The 23,864-nt window shown below is 35.3% G+C and overlaps 2 protein-coding genes across 3 annotated transcripts; both read left to right on the forward strand.

Annotated features, from left to right (window-relative positions):
- Positions 1-8,703: 8,703 nt before the first annotated feature.
- Positions 8,704-11,031, forward strand: LOC129300596 (protein DUF642 L-GALACTONO-1,4-LACTONE-RESPONSIVE GENE 2). 2 transcript variants are annotated; one of them, XM_054939180.1, is made up of 4 exons: positions 8,704-8,931; positions 9,060-9,549; positions 9,657-10,157; positions 10,245-11,031. In XM_054939180.1, exons 3-4 carry the CDS (start codon positions 9,704-9,706, stop codon positions 10,769-10,771), a joined length of 981 nt encoding a protein of 326 aa, XP_054795155.1. In that variant the 5' UTR covers positions 8,704-8,931; positions 9,060-9,549; positions 9,657-9,703; the 3' UTR covers positions 10,772-11,031. The 2 variants fall into 2 exon arrangements, with proteins under 2 accessions (XP_054795155.1, XP_054795147.1); XM_054939172.1 differs by lacking the exon at positions 9,060-9,549 and having other exon boundaries at positions 8,708-8,931.
- Positions 11,032-12,233: 1,202 nt separating this feature from the next.
- LOC129300613 (GTP-binding nuclear protein Ran1A-like) lies at positions 12,234-15,273 on the forward strand. Its single transcript, XM_054939188.1, has 8 exons — positions 12,234-12,374; positions 12,524-12,593; positions 12,935-12,991; positions 13,087-13,204; positions 14,011-14,100; positions 14,192-14,371; positions 14,458-14,535; positions 14,844-15,273. The coding sequence occupies exons 1-8, from the start codon at positions 12,372-12,374 to the stop codon at positions 14,911-14,913; spliced, it is 666 nt and encodes a 221-aa protein (XP_054795163.1). The 5' UTR covers positions 12,234-12,371; the 3' UTR covers positions 14,914-15,273.
- The last annotated feature ends 8,591 nt before the right edge of the window (positions 15,274-23,864 follow it).

Raw genomic sequence — 23,864 nt, forward strand, 5'->3', positions numbered from 1 at the left:
CTTCCTAAACTAACTTTCTCATTAAATAAGTGAAAAATTAGTTAAGTTCAAGTCTCTCGTTGAACAAGTGGGATATCCCTCATTGAATAAGTGAGACGATAAGTATAAATAAATCTAGGCAAACTATCAAGCTTTGATAGAAACTTTGTCACGTGAATTTTAAACTCACTACTCCTCTTCCTAAGTGAATTCTTACTTCTCATGGTTATACGAAGCATAATGATGAAATATTTTATGGCATGCAAATTATTTCATACATTACCATGCCAATTAATTTCATCATACTCTACATTTTCTCATTTCACAATTAATCATAGAACTCTACATCATATATAATCATTAAACTTCCCATAACACATAATCATTGAACTTTATTTACATATAATCATTAAACTCCTCATAACACACAATCATTGATTTTTTTGAAATATTTAATGCCACACTTGCATTTCAATAATTTCACATGTCTCAATTATAATGTTTAAATCAATAAATCAATCAACACATAAAAGTATAAGAAAGTTTTTTTCTCAATTATCTCAAACCTTTGAGAATTTAAATGTTTACCCCTTAATTACACACTTCCAAAGCCTTCACAAAGCTAGAATCGTGCCAAATATAATTACTCTATATTTAATTACAATATAAATAATCAATATTCCTTTTTGGGTAATTTATAATATTTATCTCTCTACTTTAACACTCTCATAGTTCAATTTCCTTTTATATATATATATATATATATATATAAAGGTACCCATAGGGTTTATTAGTTTTTTCTAACTCATTAACTTTATTGACCTCCTAAACAATTATTAATAGAGCTATATTACTCCATCTATTTCATTTTATGGAGGATTTTCGTCTATTTATGGCTCCTAACTATAAAAAACGCATAGAGCCATAAGTTCTAAGTTTAAATAATCTAAACAACTCCCATTAATTCTATTTAAGTCAATAATTTTAAACCCATAGCCTCTATAGATCAAAAATAAACTTTCTCAATTAAAACCTAACTTTCATATTCAAGAAAAATGGAAGAGGAAGAGAGATTTAAGCTTAGAGAACTTACCTCTAGTATTTACAAGCTCTGCAACACTTCCAATACTTTAATCATTTAAGCTTTAGCATAGGTTTCCATGAGTCCCTTAGTTCCCTTTTTGCTTCTCCTTTGTTTTCTATCAACTTTGCAACTTTATTTCTATAGAAACGTTACCATACGCTGTGGCACTTGTATCACACACCGTAGTATGTGGCACAAAGAGGGATCTTAGTGTTTTGATTGGCTCATGCACCGTGACATCTCATGCATGTGTTATGGAATGTGGCATAGAGTTTTTTCTCTTTGTTTTTCTCACTTTCTAATCTCAAGGTGGCTCGACCTTGCTCCAGACTCAATTTTAAGGCTAAAATATCAATATATAACACTTGTTAGTTCTTTGTAACCACACACCACATTAATTTACTTATTGCAATTCATTTACTCAATTAATTTGGGATTACATTCTCCAGGATGTTACAAAAGTTGCCAATGAGAGACCACAATGAAGTTGACAGCAATGCCTCTACTGTGAAAGTTGAGTTCATCAACCTTCCAAATCTCCAACTCCTATTTCAAGCTCCAACAAATCTCTAGCTCCACGACTCTCCACAGTCATCGACAATGTTCAAGTTGTCAAAGTTGTCTTCTTTCAAGCACGATTCAGTTCAGGTTCCGATAGGTTACTTTTCTACTATCCAACTTCCTCCAGTCACAACTTTTATAGTCTCTCATCTTGACTTTATGTCCTTCTTCTTTAAATCTCCTTCTCATCTTTCATCTTATCGATCCCTTCATCCGCCTCCAGCTGCTTCAAGAGGTCAAAGAACTGGTGAGCTTGATTTGCTTCAATTTGCTTGGTTTGCTTCAATTCTTTGATTCATCTCTAGCTACAACTTGATTTGCTTCGATATAATATGGAAGCCGCCGCTTGAAGCAAGCAAATCGAGGCCAACAAATCAATTCTTTGACATTATTCAATAATTTCCAATTATTGTTGAGTTGTGGATCAATTATTTTCTAGAATAGGAATGGTTATATGAAGGTGGGAGGTTGCTAGTGCTTAGATTTATTTTTTTTATTTCAAAGGTATTCTAGTATTTTCAAAACACTTTTAAAGTTTACTTCTACTTTCACTTTTATTTTTACTTTCTCTTCCACCAAAATCATTTTCCCACACCAAACAGAGCATTAGGATGGATAAGCTGTGTTGGACAAGATTCATGTGGCTTTCCATGGAGTTCATGTTAAAAATTCGTATGACGCATGAAATTAAACTAATGTCACACACGCTTAAAAAAATTAAGAAATTTCTTGTATTACTATGATTTATAAAAGGGACATAGTATTATGAAGTATCTTTTTTTTTTCCTTGGGACCAAAGAGGGGAGCAAATTCCATTAATCAAAATGGAAAATGTCCAGACACAAGAAACCAAAGTAACAAGCATAAAAGTCTTAAGCCATAAGGCGGAGACCCACAAAAACAGAGAAGCTAAACGAAAAGCAACGCCCTTAACCAATGACTTTCCTATCACGATTAATTACTGATTGCCGGAAGAGTGATTGATCAAGTTAATATCTTAATGCACGCATATTTTTAATAGATATTTAATTCATTATGTAAAGTTTAATAAAAGTAGCTACTCTTAAACTGGAATTTGGATAAATTACTTTTAACTCTTTAACTTTGATGTTTTTTAAAGCAAAAACAATATAAATTACACCAAAAAAAAAAAAAACAAAACAAAACATCGATGACGTCCGTGTAAATCTTAGAAGCGCATATCATCTGAATTTACTCGAATGCCAGTTAGCTATTGCGAATATTTTTGTTATCATCTGAAAAGCCTTAAAAAAAGTGATATTACATTTGAAAATGAGAATTTAGAACCAAAGCAAAGAAGTTCGACTGGGGTGGTTTCAAAAAAAAGGCAGGGTAGTGAAGATTTTGCGGTGGGTAGTGATTTGATGAGATGAAATGATTGGACGCCAAAAAGAGGGACGCGGAGCATCCATGTATATTGGAGAATCGCTTTGACGAATACTCTAAAAGGCAAATTAAAATTGATCACTCATGACATGGTCTATGGATGAAGTTCAACGTAATTATAAATCAATGAAGCCGCACCTCAGAATCTGTTCTTTTAAGTAATGCCCTTTCATTTCGTGGTTTAGAGTCCCTAATCCTGATCCTCCCCTTCCATGCCTTATTTGCCTAATTTGTTCCCAAGATGCCCAACTTCAAAGGTCTCTCTATTTTCCCTTGATTCCCGCTTCCCTTTCACAGGAAAACAAATAACTTTTAAAAACGTTAATACAATTAAGTTTATCAAATACAGAGTTAGAGTCTCTCTGAGAACATATTTGAAAGGGACAATTCCAGTTAGGACCCTCAGAAACAAGATATCTATATATATGTATATATATATATATAAAAGGTTCAAAGAAATCAGAAATCCCTTTACATGCCCAAAGGCCCTCCGTGTACTTAAAAAAAAATGCACTTAGTAATTGTCAATGACTAATTTTAGGAATAATAAAACTTTTAATCCTTCAAGTTTTGCCTCAATTATTGATTTAATCCCTCAAATTTAATTTTTATTGATTTGATCCTTTATATTTTCGTTGAATTATCATGTGAGTTATTCAAGTTTTAAATGACAAATGGACTTTTGAATAATATAACGTGTAAAGTATATTGATGACTTGACACACACACACACACACATGTAGTTAAATGAGAACAAAGTATTCATCAAATTAATTTAATTTTTATCAATATAATCTCTTACACTATGTTTTGTTCTCTTATTTTTTTTAAAATTTCATAGTCTATTTTTCCCTATCAAAATAATTATATTTCTTTTTATTATTATTCATGGCTACTATCAATGTTTTGTTATCTATCTCTGCAAGTTTTAACAGTATAGTTTTCTTTTCAAATAATAATGACCGAATCAATAATCGAAGTAAACTTAAAGGACTAAATTAATAAAAATTAAATTTGCAAAACAAATTAATAACTGAGATAAATTTAAAAGACTCAGAGTTATATTATTATTTAATTTTATTTGGTCTTTGTTTAAATCGATAGACCTAAATACTAAAATTCTTTTAATGTGTGATGCATAGGTTTTTTACTTTTGCCTTTTTTAACACCCCCTGATTGTTGATTTCAATTTAAGAAAGACAAAATAAAATAAGGGAAAACAATAATTAGAGATCCCATATATAAGAACATTAATAACAATTATAAACTATGAATTATTGAAATTTTTATAATAGACCATGATTTTTACTTCTAATGAACTATTTTTCATTTATTGGCTTGAAATTTAAAATTGATTTTAATAAATTTTCAACTAACATTATAAGATTTTCAATTGTCTTTTGTTGATTTTTCAAATGACAACGAAAAATAACAAATAATTAACTTGTAATTTACAATTGACTCTCATAAATTTTTAACAAATGTTTTAAATAATCTCAAGTGTATTTGATAGATTTTTCAAATGATATATACAATAAAAATATTATAAGTGACTGGTTTGTGATTCACAATTGATTATCGAAAATTATCAACTAACATTATAAATAAATAAATAATATCAAGTGTATTTACTTATTTTTTAATGTAGTTCACCTGTTTATATATTAAGCAAAAAATCAAGATTGACAATTAATACATGTAGATTCCTAACTAACATTAATCTCAATTGTATGTGATAGATTTTTCAATTGACTATTTTATTTTTTTAATTAGAAACAAAGACCATGATCTATTATTAAAATTTTAATAATTTAGAGTTTGTAATTATCATTAATGTTCTCATGAAATTCTTAATCTCGTCATTTTCTCTAAAATAATTTTTTCATACCATTCACTAGCAGTTCTCGGGCTGATGAATCCATCGTCAAAAAGCATTCGGGCTGTTTTGTCCAAAACCAAGGCGGGCAACAAAATTGGGGCACTGCACACCTGCACTCAATCTCTACGCAATTGCTTCGGAAGATCAGAGTCAGTTTGTTACGGAAAGAGCGTAGCAACGTCAGTCCCGGCACTTGATGCGCTAATTAGGGTTTGAGCGAAACCTGATTAATTATTTAATGGTTATACTAATTAATCAGTCTCTGACTAATTAAGTAAAAGACTCATTTGAAGCACCCGTTTCAAATGCTTAAACTGAGATAATTTCCTGTATATTAGCTTGAATGAACAGAATGTCTTTTTTTAACTAATCCCTGACACTTGCCGCGGCCTTACTTGTTCTGACTCCTGGGAGACACCATCCCATTTAGTCATAACGCACAACGCGGAAACCTTTCAGGACTTAATAATTTTTCAAAGTGATGTCTTTCCTTTTGCAATCATTGTTAAAGCTGACTGGATGCTTTATTTGCCACCCTTTGTTTTTGCAGCAGAAGAAGGAGATATATAGCACAAGCCACGCATGTGCTCTCATCATTGCACCGCAGAGATGGACATAATGTCCGTTTGGTAATTAGAAGATAGGTTGGGAATATATTAATTAAAGAACGTATAATTAAAGACGTGTCTAAACAACCGGTTTAAACGAAGTGAACAGTCCTTGATGAGTATAGCTAAAATGGAGTTCGACGACTGACGCCACCTCATCATATCGTAAAGGTCGAAAAACTTCGATGAAGATTCAGGTTATTGTACATGCTCAGTCAGGCGTTTTTAGAAGAGCTCGAAACACGTCATGTGGCCTCATGTCTGTTTGTGCATCCTTCATAGTGCCAAGTGGACGTTATTGACTTTTAATTCCCCTCTTCTTTATTCGTATAATAATGAAATTACTACTGTATTTGGAAGAAAATTAAAAACAATTTAAGCGTTAGCGAAATTCTCTAGAGTGCAGAAGACTAGATCAGATTAGTATCTCTGCAGGTTTTGAAACTGCTTGTAGATCATGTTAAGAAGTCAGTCAATCACGTGCGAGTGCCGTTTGTTAGAGCGACGAACGGAAAGAGACAGCTTTCTTTAATTTACTTTCCTTCCTCTGGTGGGAACCATGTGTCCCATTTCGCGTTAGAGTTTCATGGTGTGGTTATCCCACCTCATTAAGCCGAGCGGAGAAGCCTGAAAGATGACCGTTTTTGCTGCGATAAGGAAAAGCCAGTGCTGAGTGGCATTCAATGAATCATCCAACGCAACGGGGTGAACTCAGAATCCTCATGTGGCTTATCAATTGTCGAAAATCTGCGTGCTGGCGTTCTTGAACTCTGTCCCTTGTTGTCCGTACTTTCCTTCCCCTATACCTTCGCCAACGGGGTTTGTGAATTCTGAATCCAGGCGACCCAAAATAATAACCATCCTGTTCCATTTTGTTATTTTTTACTTTCTTTAACTTTTTTCCATTTCCTTCTTCTTCAACTTTCCCTCCGCTTCTCATTTTAATTCTGAGATTAAATTTTGAATGTTCCAGATTTAATATTTTATAAAATATTTTTTATTTTTATATTACTGTTATGATTTGTTGAGATTTAATTTTTTCAGCCCAGACATTTATGATTTGCTATTTATTTTTCATAATTCTACCTTTTAATAATATAATATAATTCTGTAAAATATTAAATCATGGATTTAATAAATTTCATTTTCATTATGAGAACCTCGCAAATGAGTAATGTATAAATATTTCAATAAGCATTTTTTGAGCATTAAACCATGCTCTAAGATCTCTAGTAAGTCATGGACCAACTAACTAGAATTTTTCGTAATAACAAGGAAAAATGTAAGTGTCTTAACTTGCATTATTTGACTTATGAAGAGTTCATATAGTTTTTTTTTATTAAATCCATGTTACATGTGAATAAATATATTGATTATTTTTGCTTAATTAAATTGTTACTTACGTATAATATATTTAACTTGCACCATTAAAATATTTAATGGAGATAATGTATTCTCGTAATGTGTATCTTGAACAGTTTGGTGTAACTGATGTAGTGTTATATATGGGCCGATGCGCATCACAGGGAGTTTGATAAATGAACGGTACTGTTTGTAATTTATTATATAAGTTTTCTGATGAAATTTAATTTATATTATTAATATTAATATTAATATTAATATGTTGATATATTGATGATTATTGAGGGTTCAACTAAGAGGCACCATTTCATGAAAAGCCTACGCGGGTCAACATCATGTAAGTCAAGTCCTTTCCTGGTACAAATCAAACCCCATTATTCCTAGTGCTGCCATCTAATCTTTCTCATCCGCCAGTTGACTCATCTCATGATCACTTCTCTCTCGTTTGCCGTTACGCTACTTCGAAGCTGGACTTATCGGACTTTAATTATTAATGTAATAATTATTAGTTAGGGAGTAATATTTTGACCACTCTTCCATGGAAAAATGCCCCGCAAACAATATTATCATTTCAAATGTTAAGCTAGCTGAAGAGTCCGAAGTAATCAAAATATGAAGGAGAAGAGGTGACGTGTTGTTATGGACGAGGCCTGAGAGAAGAAGAGGCCCACTTTCATCTACATTCTTTTAAAGCCCTAAAAAAGCCCACACATGGATTGTCCATGCAACCAATGCCCATGTGCCTTGCAAATTATACAATTATTTTTCTTTGTTTTCCCCCATTTTGAATGCCTTTTCACACTCAGTATTTTTTTTTATTTTAAATAAAATCATATAAGTTACTCTAAATAATTAATCAAAAAATTCGGTGCACGGTGCCTTTAAATATAAATACAAGGATCGTTCTAATCCCTTCCAATTTATTTTTACTTTTAATATACATACATACATATATTGTGCCAACAATGTTAATAGTAGATCTGCACGGGATCCGTATCTAAATCTGCAAGGGCCGCCCTGGCACTTGGATGGGTCCCACAGCTGCCCACCCTCCTCGTGGTATGTTTTTTACGACCTTTTTATCCCATGACTAACATATCAATGTTCATTAATAACAACGACAATGACCCTGAAACACAAATTCTCCGGTCATTGCTATGGATCCATGATAATTAAAAACTAGACTACATTATTTTAGTCCATAAGCAATACGAGCAACATGTTACACTTGGGTTATTTCTTCTGCCACATGCCAATCTTATTTGATTAGTATCAGTAATTTTTTTTTATTACACAGGCGGGTTTTCTTATTATATACATTTTTATTTGAAATATAATCAAATACTAAATATAAATAATTTATTTAATGATTATTCAAATTTTAGTTCACTCTATTGAAAGCACTAGCCCTTTACGCAAGATCTAACTCTTCATTAATTAATTAACAGTATTATTTTTTATGATAACCCTCTAAGCATCCAAATAAACCTCCTTGCTTGGGTGAATGTGGCCGGTCTCTAACTCCATGAAGCATGAATCTGTGAGGACTAACTTTTGTTCTATTATATTAAAGATGTTTTGAAAGGAAAAAAAAAAAAAAAAGTGGGGTAGTCAACTATGAGTCATCAACACTCAATTAAATGAACCATGTGCTTTGGTGAACCTCACACTCACAAACAACTAAACAAGCTCTAGCTCATTTTACTTCACAAATTGCAGCTTTACCATTCTGCGTTCCTGACACACATCATTCTCGATTTCTCGTCGGCTGCTCCGCTCCTAAATATTCACAGAAAATAATTGGAGGGGAAGATAGATAAGCCCAACAATGGCATATTTGCTATTTCACTTGAAATCCAAGTGCTTTCTCCTAAGTTAACGTCCATATAAACCCACCCTGCAACCCCTACTCCTCCTACGTCCTTTTTTCCTCTCTCTCCTGTGATTCTGAAATTGCAGACTCGCTCTGGTCTCAGCTGACATGCCAACTTTTGCGTTTCTGTCGGTGCTCTTCTTTACCGCCTTCCATGTCGCCTTCTCCGTCACCGACGGTGAGCTCCTCACTTACACTCCCTTTACATTATATCATCGACTTCATCCTTCTCCACTGCCCCTCGTACTATTTCCCCCCCTTTTTTTGGTCATGAATTTATTGAGTTTTTCCCTTCTTCATTCTCAGAGAAAGTGTTGGTTGTTGCTATGTTTCCTCATTGTTTCTGTAGCTACCTTGTGGCTTGACTGCTTTTCATTTGACAACTTTCATTCCTAGTGAGTCTTGAGTCTCGACAACTTAGCCAGGTTTCTTGGAAGTTCTCATTTAATCGATTTCCTTTCAAGTTTGAACACGGTGACAATTATGTATCTGTATTGTCATTTTTTCTAATTTCCGAGGCTCGCTCCAAGTTATTTCCTTCTCGGGATATGTGCTTCTTGGGAGCTGAGCAAGCGGTTCTTGCTAAGTGTTCAATTATGATTTGAGCTCGGACGCCCATCGGATGGCAGCCTCACTGACTCGGACAAGAATTATTTTCTCGGGACCACATTATCAGACTGCGTAATGCAGAGTGCCCTGTAAATCCACATGGTCCAGCAAGCTTACATGATATTTTAAATGGCCAGGCCAAACTCTTAGGCGCTACTGTCCAACTGACATCACAAAAAATATGGAAGTCGGTTTCCCTCGATTAAAAAATGTTCAATCTTTTCCCATGTAGAGAATAAAATTTTTGAATACATGCATTACTTGGGTTCAACTAAACCCACTTCACGGATGCAGGACTGGTAGCAAATGGGAATTTCGAGCTGGGTCCAAAGCCATCGGACATGAAAGGCACGGTGGTGATCGGCGGCAGGCATGCCATACCGGAGTGGGAGATCTCGGGATACATAGAATACATAAGATCAGGTCAGAAACAGGGCGACATGTTGCTTGTGGTGCCAGAAGGAGCTTATGCGGTGAGGTTGGGCAACGAGGCCTCCATCAAGCAAAGAATAAAGGTGGTGAAGGGAATGTACTATTCCATCACATTTGTGGCAGCACGAACATGCGCACAAGAAGAACGATTGAACGTGTCGGTGTCCCCAGACTCAGGAATCCTACCAATGCAAACACTGTATAGCAGTAATGGCTGGGACACCTACGCCTGGGCCTTTCAAGCTGAGTATCCTGAGGCGGACTTGGTCATTCATAACCCTGGCGTAGAAGAAGACCCTGCGTGTGGACCACTCATTGATTCCATCGCTATCAAAGTTCTCTATCCACCTAAACCCACCAAAGGCAAGTTCGTGCTTGCGACTTTTTCATTATTAGGCATTAACACACTCGCAGTGTTTGATGTGATGTTTGTTATGTAACATTATGCAGATAACATACTAAAGAACGGTGATTTCGAAGAAGGGCCATATGTGTTTCCCAACTCGTCGTCGGGCGTGCTTATCCCGCCAAACATTGAAGACGACCACTCTCCACTTCCGGGATGGATGGTGGAGTCACTGAAGGCGGTGAAATACATAGATTCAGAGCATTTCTCAGTTCCACAAGGGAGGAGAGCGGTGGAGCTTGTGGCGGGGAAAGAGAGTGTGATAGCGCAGGTGGTGAGGACCATACCTGGGAAGACGTACGTGCTGTCATTTGCCGTTGGAGACGCTAAAAATGCTTGTGAAGGGTCGATGATTGTGGAAGGATACGCAGGCAAAGACACGATCAAAGTGCCTTATGAGTCCAGAGGCAAAGGTGGGTTCAAGCGTGCTGCTCTCAAGTTCGTGGCCGTGAGCACAAGAACGCGCATTATGTTCCTCAGCACATTCTACACCATGAGAAGCGATGACTTCTCTTCGCTTTGTGGACCTGTCATCGATAATGTCAGGTTGCTCAGTCTTCGTAAACCATAGGGAATTAGGGTGTCGCACCAATATGAGCCGATGAGTTAGATTATATATATCGTTTCTCATCATCTCCCAAATCCTTGCATGTTGAGGAAGGTGATGATATACTTTGTTAGTTCCCAAGAGAAGAGGAAGAAGAGGTTCTGGCGTGATTTCATTTTCATGAAACATAGGAGTGTGTAGTAATATATAATGTAATGCGTTGCTTTCTTTACGTTATATGTCGGAATAAATGGAGAACAAAATAGAAATGATTCGAAGTCTAATTGTCGACATAAGAAATAATATTCAAGTGGAGATCAAGTCTAATGCCAAGCCAAGGCAGTCCACGCGCATCGAGAAGCTCAGAATTTACGAAATGAACAACTTGGCTCTCCTATTCATGGTTGAGATCTAATACATGGGCTCCGTTAGCCCAAAAAAAAAAAATCAAAAAAGGGGCTTTCATAACTGGCTTTTAATGCTCACTCAGATGCTTGCTCTCTCTTTAGGGTTGAATGTTTTCTTCCACGCACATCGAGATTATTATCACACGAGAGATTGCCTCTTTGAAACCCAAATAAAAAACTCTAATTAAATTGCAAATTTATATATTGATCGATTAAAAACAACTGTGCTAGTGGCAGTCAACTGTTAATATCTCATGATCATCACCGTCCTCTATTCTCGACCATTAACTTTGCTGAGCTGTCGCAAATTCTCCACCGAAAAGTCGAAAACGCCTTGAATTGAACAGCTCTCTTAAGCAGTGCAGTTTTTTTGGGCCAAAACTTAAGCTGTACTTTTGGTCTTATGTCATTGCACTCTTTTTTTTTTTTTACATTTAACCTAGTTTAAATTAAAATATATAAAGAAATAATTGTAAAATTACGTGCAATTCAACGACATAAATGAAAAAATAACAAAATTTTGCGTGAATTTCACTTGAGCCAGTTATTGATCAAGGGTAGAGGAAACCAATAGACGGAATATGAAACTACTGTTCTTCATGTTTAAAATTGGTTCAAAGAGTTTTTAATTTGTCAAAATTAAATTTGATGAATGAATTATTTTGGGTATCTAGGAATCAAGGGATCTGGTTCTGGAGTGTGTAGATTGAAATTTACAGCAGTAAATGTTATGAGGTTATTTCACTGAACTTCGTAAACGAAGTGGACAAATTAGCTAAGCTCGGATCAAGGCATGAAGTGAGTTTAAAGTAAAACTAGCCCCATAGCAAGTACTTTCGGTGTTTTGTTCTCAATCTGTTGGGCTATAAAAAAGGCTCCGTTAATGCATAATCCCTGAATTGAGTTTTGAGATACTACTTGGGCGAGCCCACCCACTCTATTTGTTTTTTTTTTTTAAAAAAGGGTTACTTTCAAATTTCAGTTCGCAGTAGTTGCAAAAAATGTGGTTACAAAGTTAAAAAAAAAAAAAAAACCAATAAACGCGCGATTTAATCAAACGGTGGAGGTGGCTGCGTCGGCATAACGCAAGCTAGGGCTCGCTGAAACTCGAAACCCTTCCATATAAACCCTTGCAGAGCCCTAGAGTCTCATTCCTTCGTTGCCCTTTTTCTCTCCGACTTTCTCCTGTGCCTTCTCACTTGATCCGCTCCGCTACAATGGTATGCAGTTCTTTCACTTTCTTCTTTCAAGATCTTTGTTTATTCTTCGATCCTTATTTTGCATTTTGATTGCAACCCCATGCGGAATTCCTTCGTCATCCGATTTCCGTTCTGATCAAGATTGGTTGGTTCTTTTCCCCTCCTTGCAGGCTTTGCCGAATCAGCAAACAGTTGATTATCCGAGCTTCAAACTTGTGATTGTTGGGGATGGTGGAACAGGTACTCTTTGTTTCCATCCTTGTTTATTTCATTTTGCGATCTGTTTGGTTTCTGTTAATTTTGGTGATTAGACACAGCCAGTGTTTGAGTTAAATATAGTAGAATCGGGAACCACCTGATGAGTACCTAGCATTCGATATTGAAGTTTTGAGTTTTAAATTGATTCTTTTTGTAACTCAATTGCGCCAACTTTTTGAGTCGGGAATGTCTTGCTTATAAAATTTCATATCTTCCCGAACTCTTTCCAGCATGTACGAAATAGATTGAGGCTTGATGGATGTCGTTTTTACATCTTTCCTGTGTTCTTGCTATATTGAGTAAAATATTTCGAACCATTGCAGGGAAGACGACTTTCGTGAAAAGGCATCTTACAGGAGAATTTGAGAAGAAATACGAACGTAAGATTTACAATAGCCTCTGGTTGACTAAGAATGGTACTTGAGCTCTCATGTTATGTTCATATGAACTGATTTTTGTAAATCTATGCAAACAGCAACCATCGGTGTGGAGGTCCACCCGCTGGATTTTTTCACCAACTGTGGGAGGATTCGATTCTACTGCTGGGATACTGCGGGACAAGAGAAATTTGGTGGCCTTCGTGATGGATATTAGTAAGTTTTCAGCTGAGCACTCTTGACTATGGTGTAGAAAGTATGTTTGCGTCTTAATGCTTGTACTCATTCAGTACTGGTGTTTGTGAAGACCTGGGTTTTTTTTCCATTCTTTTATTTGAACATTTGTTTGATTCCTGACGCTTGCAAATTAGGTTGGGGTATATTTCGTCCGCATTTCTTTCAAGTAAACTTTATCCATACAAGTTGCTTGCGTGCATTGATGACGATCTTATCTGCCTGCGTAGTGGGTTCATTGTTTGTCCTTAATTCCTTTTCGTTATTATTGCTAGTAAACTGAAGTTATCTATTGGTTTGAGAGCGAGAGGCATTTTTCTTCTGCCCAAGACCTTTTGGAGAACCTCAATTATATTGACTATTCCATGTCTTGCAAGCATTGAGAAACGATAAAACGGCACTGAAACTCCCTTCTCCTTGCACCTGCCCCAGCCACTGTTGCTGGGTATTGACCTCTATTTGCCAAATCCGCTTATGGAGAAAGTCAATCAGCTATCCCCGCCCTTGTAGCAGGGTAAACTGGGTATAGTTATATCGGATGGTAAATAGGCTCTGTTGCCTTTCCAACCACTAAGACTTTTCTTTTAAACACAGATTTTAGACGTGCTTTAGAAGACATTTGAGATGTCTTCTAAAGGGAGAAGACATCAGCTTAAAAGAAAAAAAGCTGTCATCCCTCCCCAATTTTTTATTTCACAAGAAATACATTATCTTTGTGGTTTTGTGTTGACTGTTTATCTATTGTGTTTCTCTTAATAATTGGCTGGTCTTGATTTTCTACGCTGCAGTATTCATGGACAATGTGCGATTATAATGTTTGATGTCACTGCCCGGCTGACATACAAAAATGTCCCAACCTGGCATCGGGATCTGTGTCGGTTAGTGAATGAATTGGTTTTTCTATCTCGTTAGTTAGGCCTGAGCTGTTTGCAGTTTCTTATGTGTATTCTTTGGGTATTTGATTTGTAGGGTGTGTGAGAACATTCCTATTGTTCTTTGTGGTAACAAGGTTGACGTGAAGAACAGACAGGTTAAGGCGAAGCAGGTTACATTCCACCGGAAGAAAAATTTGCAGTATTATGAGATATCTGCTAAGAGCAACTACAACTTTGAGAAACCTTTTCTATATCTAGCGAGGAAACTTGCAGGGTAGATAATTCAACTCCTTTTGATTTCCGTGGCAATTGATCATAATGCATTTCAGCTTACATACAATTCACGCGTCAATTTTGCAGTGATCCTAACCTGCACTTTGTAGAGTCTCCTGCCTTGGCCCCACCTGAAGTTCAAATTGATTTGGCTGCACAAGCACAGTAAGTTTTGTGTCATCATCTGAAAAAATTGAATTCTCTTATCAGCAGATCTCTGTCTCCATTGATGCTCAGTACTGATAAATTTGAGCAAATGCTCGTAAGCGCTAAGCATTGTTGCTTGTTTTTAAATAACTGAAGTTTCCTAAAGAAATATGCACATTAAGCTGGATGTGCCGTTTTTTAAGCATTTCCTTGTGCTTGATTAATGAGACGCCGCAGTTGTCACATGGTAGTTGTGTAGTTTGTATTGTTGCTTGATTCGAATTGTCAATCATTAATTTCTGGAATGCAACGATTTTTTTCTGCAGGCACGAGCAGGAACTTGCGCAAGCTGCTGCTCAGCCCCTTCCTGATGATGACGATGACGCATTTGAATAAACTTAGATGTTTTGATTGCCCGGAAGGTGGGGGACAGCGTATTGTTAGGTATTACGTCTGTGGGCTACTGTCAAGAGCTGGCTGGTATTTGTGTATGGCAAATTATGTTTTGGGTTGTATCATTAAAATATGGGATTTTGAGGATGTGAGATTTCATCTTTTGAGCGTTTTTGCTAAAATTGGGTTATTAGTTTATAAGCAGTATTGCTGTTTGGATTGCCCGTTAACCGTTATCTCTTAACGGGGATGTTGGAGTTTTCTCGTTCTGGGTCTTCCATTTGACTTTGTACTCCGACAAATTGGATCTTGACCTCGGTAGTTAATTGTTTTCACCCCTTAATTGAGATTTATTTTTCAAAATCTTGTAACTTAGAGCTGCAAAGCATGTTGAACTATTGGGTTGGCCGTGAAGTAGAGCGAGGTGATTGCTAGGCTGAATTGCCTTTACATTCATTAAACATGAATGTAATTTAAAAAGAGAAAGTCTTGCGGTACAGTATGGCTCTCTTGCTCTCAACTGGCAAACCTTCGCTCCAATCAAGTCGACCCCATTCTGAGGAAGAAGACGACCTTCTTGCAAGAAGCTCAAAGAAGATCAAAAACACGTAAGAAGCTAATGCTAATATTCTCCAAGGACACTGGCCCCAATTGGGCTCAAAAGAAGCAAGAAGTACTTCAAGAAGTCAAACCTGTGCTGAAAAACTGAAGGGTGCCGGCAAGGATGATGACATGTTTGAAAGACAAACCGGTTGGGGAAGGAGATGAGGATGATAATCAGAGCGTTACTAACTCTGATGAAGAAAAAGAACCGGGCTTCTCTATCGTTGAAGATCCAATAGAAATTTTCCAACTTTCGTCTTCTCAACTAAGGTGAAAAAACAACTTTATTGTGCATGGAAAAAGGCAGTGATCGTGAAGTATTTGGACAAATTTATTAGGTTTAAAAGCTTTGGAAACAAGATTACAAGCAATGCGGGCAAAAAAAAAGGTGTGATTAAACTTATCAATATAGGTCATGGTTTTTTAGTTGTCAAGTTATAAAATAAGGAGGATTACTTCATGGCACACATTGGAGGCCCATGGATGATTTACAATCATTATCTTTCTGTGAGGCTATGGGAATCACGTTTCAAACCTTAGGAAGCCACCATTGATAAGGTAGCTTGTTGGGTTCGGGTTTCAAAAGTTTTTCTCAAATACTATGACAATGAAGCCCTTGCAAATATCGGTGATAGGATTGGCAAAACATTGACACATCCTGCCAACTAAGGAGACATTTTGCAAGAATCTGTGTGCTGGTAGATCTTAGTAAACAGTTAATGGCAGGTTTTCACTTAGATGGTGAGGACTATCACTTGGAGTATGAGGTTCTACACTTGCTATGTTCAAGTTGCAGAATCTATAGTCACAGATCGGAGGTTTGCATTGAAAGAAAAGTCCTACTACTTAGTAAAGATAAAACAGAGCATGAAGCGGAAGTTTCTGAACCAAATCCTGAAAGTGTTAAACAAGGGACCTCAATAATAGATCATTGGTTGGTAGTATAGAAAAAATCAACGTTTGAGAAAAGTATAAGAAAAGATGGTGAAGCCTCACTGATGGGATCTATTCGGTTTTAGGTTTGGAGTACTCGCCAGGGAAGGAGAGCTATATGAGGATGACGCAACTAATATAGTGCCTTTCATGCAAGAGGAGGCACGTTCTGACATCAACGGCACACTAAGCAGATATAAGCAAAAAAAGGACAGAAAAGAAAAAAAGGGAAGAGCATAGAGGATGATGTTGACTTGGAATTAACGTTTTGAAACCCGAACTAGACATCAAACCGGAGAGAGCAATGGGTTGCGGTTTTTATAGTCTAACCGGTTAGACTGACGATCGAACCAGGGACATAAAAATTAAATAAAAAATAAAATTTACATGCGCAATTATATAAATAAAACATTAATTTGTCAATGGTGTTTGGGATCTCGACCTCAAAAGCTAGATGCTTGGATTATTGGAGCTAGAGGTAGAGGCATGTCAGTACAAGCTTGTGATCTCAAAGGAAAATGTTGGAGCTGGAGGCATGCTATCATGTTATGACTCACAAGCTTTCAATCTCGATGCTAAAGGTTGGATTTTTAGAACTGGAGGCAGATGTTGGAGGAGAAGTTAAAGATTGAGTTTGGGCCATGAAGGAGAGATTAGAGATTAGAGAAGAGAAAAAAGAGAAAATTAGTGATTAGAGAAGAGAAATTGTGAATCTAAGCAACTCAGCCTAATTTTTTTTAATTTTTTTGGCTTTGAACCGGGTTGACTCGGGTCCGGTTTCTGGGTCAAAGCCAGTTCTCTTAAAATCGGCCGATTCAATTCGAGTCAACCCGAGTCAAACGTCAGATTGGTTCGATTGGTTAAACCGAGCCATTTTGTTCAGCGAGTGGATGTTGGACTGTTTGGTCCGATTCGATTTTAACAACATTGCTTGGAATTAATTGCGATGCATACAGCATTGGTTTAGCAGATAGTATCTTCTCAAGAGTCAAAAGAGAGCATGCAGCAACGGATAAGTGACTATGTTCAGAAAATGGTTTCAAAGCAAAAGGAGAAAAAAAAAAGCAGTGTACAACAAGGGAATGCAAATAAAAGAGCAGAAAAGAGAACAAGGGAGATGGTTAGACAACACGCCAAAAGCAATGAACTGCTGATGTTGACTTAGGAGGAGAATGATGGTAGTTCGGCTAATACTATCAACAATGAAGGGAATCACAGCAAGACAAATTTTGACAATATAGCAATTTATCCTAAGCCATCGAATCCAGGTGAGTTTTGCAAATCGAATTTAGATCCAAGAGAAAAAGTTAGGCCTTATAGTCAAAACCCATCTTCGAGTGGCATGTCTTTAGACTCCTTTATGCCAGAGACCTATTTGTTAACTAGATTCTAAGCCTTGTTGGTCTTTATTTTGCCCTAAATTCCCTTACAGCTTTTCTATGAATAGTAAACTTTTTATTGGAATTCCAGGGGGTCTTATGGACCTAGACTCCTCAGGAACTTAAAAATCATGCTTTCAGGGGAAAAGCTCAATATTCTTGTTTTATCTGACACTAGATGTGACGATGAAACTCACCTACGTTGTATTTCTTCCTTAGGTTTTGATATAGTTAAAATAATTCCTAGTATCGACCACTCAGGAAGATTAGTGATAGCTTGGAATTCTAATGAAAATCAGGTTCAAATCTTAGAAGAAGACAGACAATACTTTCATGTTTGCTGCTGCATCAACAGTTTGCCACCTTTCTTAGCTACAGCAGTATATACTCTTCCTCATTCGAGTTTTTGAGATCAGCTCTGGTTCAAATTATTGAATCTCTCTAAAAGCATTTCTGTTCCTTAGGTTGTTTATGGAGATTTCAATGATATTTCAAATCCTTTTGAGAAATTGGAGGCAAGCTTCGAAGTACGATTCACATGGACTGGTTTAATGATAGAATAAATGATTGCAAGCTTCTTGATCTGGGTTTCAAAGGATCAAAATTCACCTAGAAAGGACCCACCTAGCTGGTTGTACTCGCATTTTTGAGAGATTAGATCAAGCTCTAGCTAACACTGCTTTCATAGCCTCTTTTCTAAACTGCATAGTCAAGTTAATGACCAGAACCTCTTTTTCAGACCATAACCCACTATCTATTTTGCTCAGTGATGTACTTGATTCGAACTCCAATTCAAAGCCATTCCATTTTGAGGTGTGTGGATGTCTCGTGAGAATTTTAATGAATTTCTTAGAGATAATTGGATTATTGGAAATTAGTTTAAAGAAAAATTATATAACCTTCGTGACTCTGTGCAACTTTGGAATAAGGAAGGTTTTGGTATGGTTGAAGCTAAGAAAAAACATATTTTAGCTAGACTAATTGGTATTCAAAGATCCGCTGCTTATCCTTACTCTAGATTTTTATGTAATCTTAAAACTTCCCTTCAGTTTGAGTTGGAAGAAATTTTGAAATAGGAAGAAACCAAGTGGTTTCAAAAAGCTAGAACTAAATGGATAAATAGTGGTGATAAAAATACTAAATATTACCACATTAAAGCAACCATGAGAAGAAGAAGGAATAGCATTCTATCTCTAAAGAATAAAGCAGGAGATCTTATAGAAAGGGAACAAGAATTGCTGTCACTTGTTTCCCAATTCTTTAAGCAGCTATTCAATTTAGAAAATGATCAAGTGACCCTTTTTCCTTGTTATTAATCTGACTCTTGTGGAGACTTTGTCTGCTATCCCTACCAAGGAAGAAATTATGAAGGTGATGTTTTCTATAGGTTCTTATAAAGCTCCTAGTTATGATAGGTTTTGGTTTCCACCAATTTTCTTTAAATCTAATTGGAAAAATATGGGAGACTCTTTTAGTCAATTCATAAAAGATTTTTTTTAATGCAAGATTTCTATAATAGAAGCTAGCAAGACCTTCATCTCTTTAATTCCTAAAAGAGACAACCTAGATTTGGTCAACCATTTCAGACCAATTTCACTTTGCACTGTCCACTACAAGTGTATTGCAAAAATCACCAACTAGAGATTGAAAGGTTATATGGACTCAATTATATCTCCCTTTCAAGCTAGTTTTATTCCAGGTTGACAAATACAAGATAATCTAACCATTGGGCAGGGAATCATGCACATTATGAAGAAAACGAAGAGACAATCAGGTCTTTTTGCCATGAAGATTAATCTTGAAAAGGCATACGATCACTTAAGGTGGGATTTTCTTCAACAAGTCTTAACTGATGCTGGTATGAGTTCTAATTTTATCTCCCTAATTATGAAATGCATGACTACTATCTCATATATATATTGTAGAATGGGAACCAATCTAATTTCTTTTCTCCTTAAAGAGGTCTTCAGTGAGGGGATCCTTTGTCCCCCTTCTTATTTGTACTATGTACGGACAGGCTTTCCCATCTAATCAATGATGCAGTCAATTTTGGTTAATGGAAACCTATTTATGTTACCAAACAGGGTCCAGTGATTTCACATTTGATGTTCGCAGATGACTTACTTCTCTTTAGTGAGGCTACGTAGAGACAAGCTCTAGTTATGATGAAATGCCTAAAGGATTTCTGTTTAGCCTCAGGAGAAAAAGTGAACTTCTCAAAGCCTTCACTATTTTTTTCAAAGAATGTTAATGCTAAAACAAAAGGCAGAATTAAAAGATCAGTCGGCATGAAAGTCTCTACGGAGATAGGTAGATACCTTGATTTTCCTTTCTTAGGAGATAGACGACCAATAAATAAATTTAGCTATATTGTGGATAGGTTGAAGGCTAAATTAGCCGGCTGGAAGTCAAATTGTCTCTTTTCTGAAGGGAAGGTAATTTTAGCCAAGTCTGTCCTTAGTACTATCCCCTTGTATCCTATGTAAGTAGCAAAGATGCCTATTTCTATTTGTAAGGAGACAGAGAAGACACAACAAAATTTCATATGGAGAAACTCACAGTCAAAGGGTTTCCACCTAATCAACTAGAGTAAAGCATCTCTACCTAAAGATTATGGGGGTCTAGGTTTTAGAAAACTCTCTTTGATTAATAAAGCTTTTGGTATAAAGCTTGCTTAGAAATTAATCACTGGTGATAAAGGACTCTAGGCTAATTTGCTACAGAAAAAATATATGCTTAGATCTAAAGATAATTTACTAAACAACAATAAAGGGGATTCTTCCTTGTGGAAGTTCATATGTCATCATAAAGATTCGATAGAGGAAGGAACTAGATGGCAACTCAGAAACGGTGAGGCCATCAATTTCTTTGAGGATCTGTGGTTATTATCGGACAAAAAAAAATTAAGTATATGGCTATTAAACCACTTTTAGCTAATGAAACTAAGTCCAAAGTTGTGGATTGGACTCCCCATGGAGCTTGGGATTTCACATCTTTATCCTTCATTGTGACTAATAAGGTTCTCTTTAAACTCATCTTTACTATGCCCCTTTTTAGGGTGCTGGAAGTGATATTATGGTTTGGAATGGCACTTGTAATGGATCTTTCACTTTAAATAGTGCTTACTTTATGATGGAGAAACCCCCTCCAAATCTATTTAATCTAAATTTTAAATTAATCTGGAAATGCAAAGGGGTTGAACACATTCGTTTCTTTATCTGGCTCTCTTATCACAATAGACTTCCCACTAATAAATGGAAAAATTCTTAGGCAGGTTGCTCTCTTAGATGTTTGTAGTGTGCAATAGAAGAGGAAGATATTTTACACATTGTTAAGGATTGTTGTTATGCATGTTAGATTTGGTGCAACTTATTACCTAACATTCACCATACAAATTTTTTCTCCTTGGATTTGCAAAATTAGATTGTGTGCAATCTCAAGGAAAATTTTCTTGCAATGTCCTTAAATTGGAGCCAAATCTAGAGAGTTGTAATATGGAAACTTTAGAAGTGGAGAAACTGTTTAGCTTTTCAGCAGGATTTCAAAAAGCCAACTGACCCTATAACAATTATTCTCCTCACTTAGAGATCTTTTGTGATGAATGAGGCATCCTTATCTAATGTTGATGAGGCTCCAAGTGCAATAGGTAAATGGAACTGTAATATCTCAATTTAAATTTTAATAGTTAATTTGGATTAATAGAAATTTTGAAAAAAAAATATTTAGAGATAAGCAAATTAGTAGAAAATGATCATTAAATCTAACTTAGGATATAATTCTAAATTAATTTTTTTAAAAAAAATTAATTAAAAAAATTATTATTAATTAATTAATTAAAAAATATTATTAAATTATTATTATAAAAAAAAGAGGTATGCAAAAAAAAAAGAAGAGAAGAAGAAAAAGAGAATTTGCTTTCGGCCGCCGCATCAATAGTAATATAAAATAATAAAAAAAGGGAGAAAGAGAAAAGAAGAAATAATAATAATAAAAAGATGTGGGACCCACTGAATTTTTATAAAAACTCACCTGTTCCTTCGTTTCTTCATTCATTCCTTCGTGCATGCTAAGGCAGAGAGAACGCGAGTCGCCGGTGCGAAATATCTAAATTTTTAAGGTAAGAGTTTTTAATAGGATATTTAGGGTGTGATTTTTAGATTTTAAAAACTCAATAAGTGTTCTAAAAAAAATTTTAGTCATCCTTCTTCTTTGGTTTCTGAGTTTGTAGTGGTAGAAAATTTAAGATCTGGAAGAGGGATGAATTTATGTTGAATAAATATGGTTTTTGAGGTTATCAGTAGTATAATAAATGTTCTAGAGTATAAATTTGTTGATGATCTTTGAATTTGTGGCTTATGGATCAAATTCTAAACTAGATCTAAAAATATATGTTGATTTATTGAGGTTTAGATGATTATTTGTGATGAGAAATGAATTATTATGGTTATAGGATTATGATTCTAAGCTAGAGACTCAATTTTTAATTTTTGGGTATTTTAGGTATGAATTTATGAAATAAAAAGAAAATTTTGATAATAGAAATTAGTTTAGAAGTTGATTTTTAGATTATTAATGTTTATTGATAATTAAAAGAGGAGTTAAAAAATTTTACTTAATAGTATTAACTCTAGATTTGTATTAAGATTGAGATTAGAAATTATGTTATATTTTTAATTCTATTATTAGAATTATTTTATTAGTTTCAAAAATTGAAACTAATATTTATAAATAATATGTTATTTGTAGATTATATTACTGGTGAAGATTGTGGTGAGAGAGAAATTTTAAGGAATAATTTATTGAAAAAGCCACAAGGTAACCATGCTTTTAATTTGTGATTAGTGTTACTTCATGTTAATTAGGTGATTATTGAGAAAATTATAAATTTTGTAATATTGTATAATTGTGCAATATGATTATGAATTTGTTTAATTATTGTGGGAGGTGTTGGGAGACTTGCTATTGTTGTTGTATTTATGTGCCACGTGGTACACCCCTATTGGAGCTCAATAGGTGGCTTGTAAGGGCTCGGGCTAATCTACCTTTGGCCGGGTAATTTAGTATCGAGTAAGGGTTACGACTCGAGGTTAATGGAGGGATATAAGGATGGTTGTTTGTATGTATTGTAATATTTCTTATATTTATTGAAATTATATTATTTTAAATTTTCATTTAATAAGCACACACTTAACTGTTTGTATACACTATCATAAATTGGCTTTGGTTACTGGGACTTTTGAGTCTCATTATGTGGTTAACAATTTTCAGGAGAAGAGTCACGAGTGACTCGTAGAGGAGTCCCAGAGGCTTAGTGGTATAAATCCACTGTCTCTTTTGGGTATTTAATTTATGATTTATAATGTGTTATATTGCCAATATTAGGGCTTTTTGTTCGTTGTCAATTATATGAATATATAAATGTAATCATGCCTTTCAAACTATTCCTCCTTTTGGTACAATTTGGATGACTGTAATTTTAATATTTGGTTTACTTTGGATTGGTTAAAATGGCATGATTATAAGGCCAAATAACTGGCTTGTGTTGAAAATTTACTAAATTGCTTATTTTACTTATTGGGAGTATAAGGATAGACAAATGTGATTTAGTTTACTTGTTGGGAGTATAAGGATGGACAAATGTGATTTAGCCTAATGGCATGTGGGAGGTAAAAATTTATCTGAAATGTTATAGTGTGTGAGTTGAAGCCAATTATAAAATATTTTATATTAAACTTATTGATATAAAAATGTGTTGTGTGGCTGTAACCCAACTATGGTTGAGTTAAAATATTTAAAAAAAAAACTTTGGTGTGTTACAGGAACCCCCTCCATAAGGGTGGGTGAAATTTAATACTGATGGGCTTGTGTCTCTTAGCTCTAACAAAGCTGGCTATGGTGGAGTAATTAGGAATAGTGATGGTGCATGAATTTTCAGATTTTTTAAGACTCTTGGTCATTGTAATCCCTTTGAAGCAGAAGAATGGGCTATCCTTAAAAGTCTTCAATTGGCATAGGATATGGGTTTTAGGAAAATCATTA

Source organism: Prosopis cineraria, unplaced genomic scaffold (genome assembly GCF_029017545.1).
Source record: "Prosopis cineraria cultivar Desert tree isolate PC_DT_omini unplaced genomic scaffold, ASM2901754v1 PC2, whole genome shotgun sequence".
Classification (NCBI taxonomy): Eukaryota; Viridiplantae; Streptophyta; class Magnoliopsida; order Fabales; family Fabaceae; genus Prosopis; species Prosopis cineraria.

What these genes read in the sequence shown, in the direction of transcription:
- LOC129300596 (XM_054939172.1), top strand. Translation starts at nt 8,862, where the DNA reads ATGCCAACTTTTGCGTTTCTGTCGGTGCTCTTCTTTACCGCCTTCCAT. An exon ending in CGCCTTCTCCGTCACCGACG is followed by an intron (nt 8,932 to 9,656) that starts GTGAGCTCCTCA and finishes TCACGGATGCAG; the next exon opens with GACTGGTAGCAAATGGGAAT. An exon ending in TCCACCTAAACCCACCAAAG is followed by an intron (nt 10,158 to 10,244) that starts GCAAGTTCGTGC and finishes AACATTATGCAG; the next exon opens with ATAACATACTAAAGAACGGT.
- LOC129300613 (XM_054939188.1), top strand. An exon ending in TGTTGGGGATGGTGGAACAG is followed by an intron (nt 12,594 to 12,934) that starts GTACTCTTTGTT and finishes GAACCATTGCAG; the next exon opens with GGAAGACGACTTTCGTGAAA. An exon ending in TGGCATCGGGATCTGTGTCG is followed by an intron (nt 14,101 to 14,191) that starts GTTAGTGAATGA and finishes TTTGATTTGTAG; the next exon opens with GGTGTGTGAGAACATTCCTA.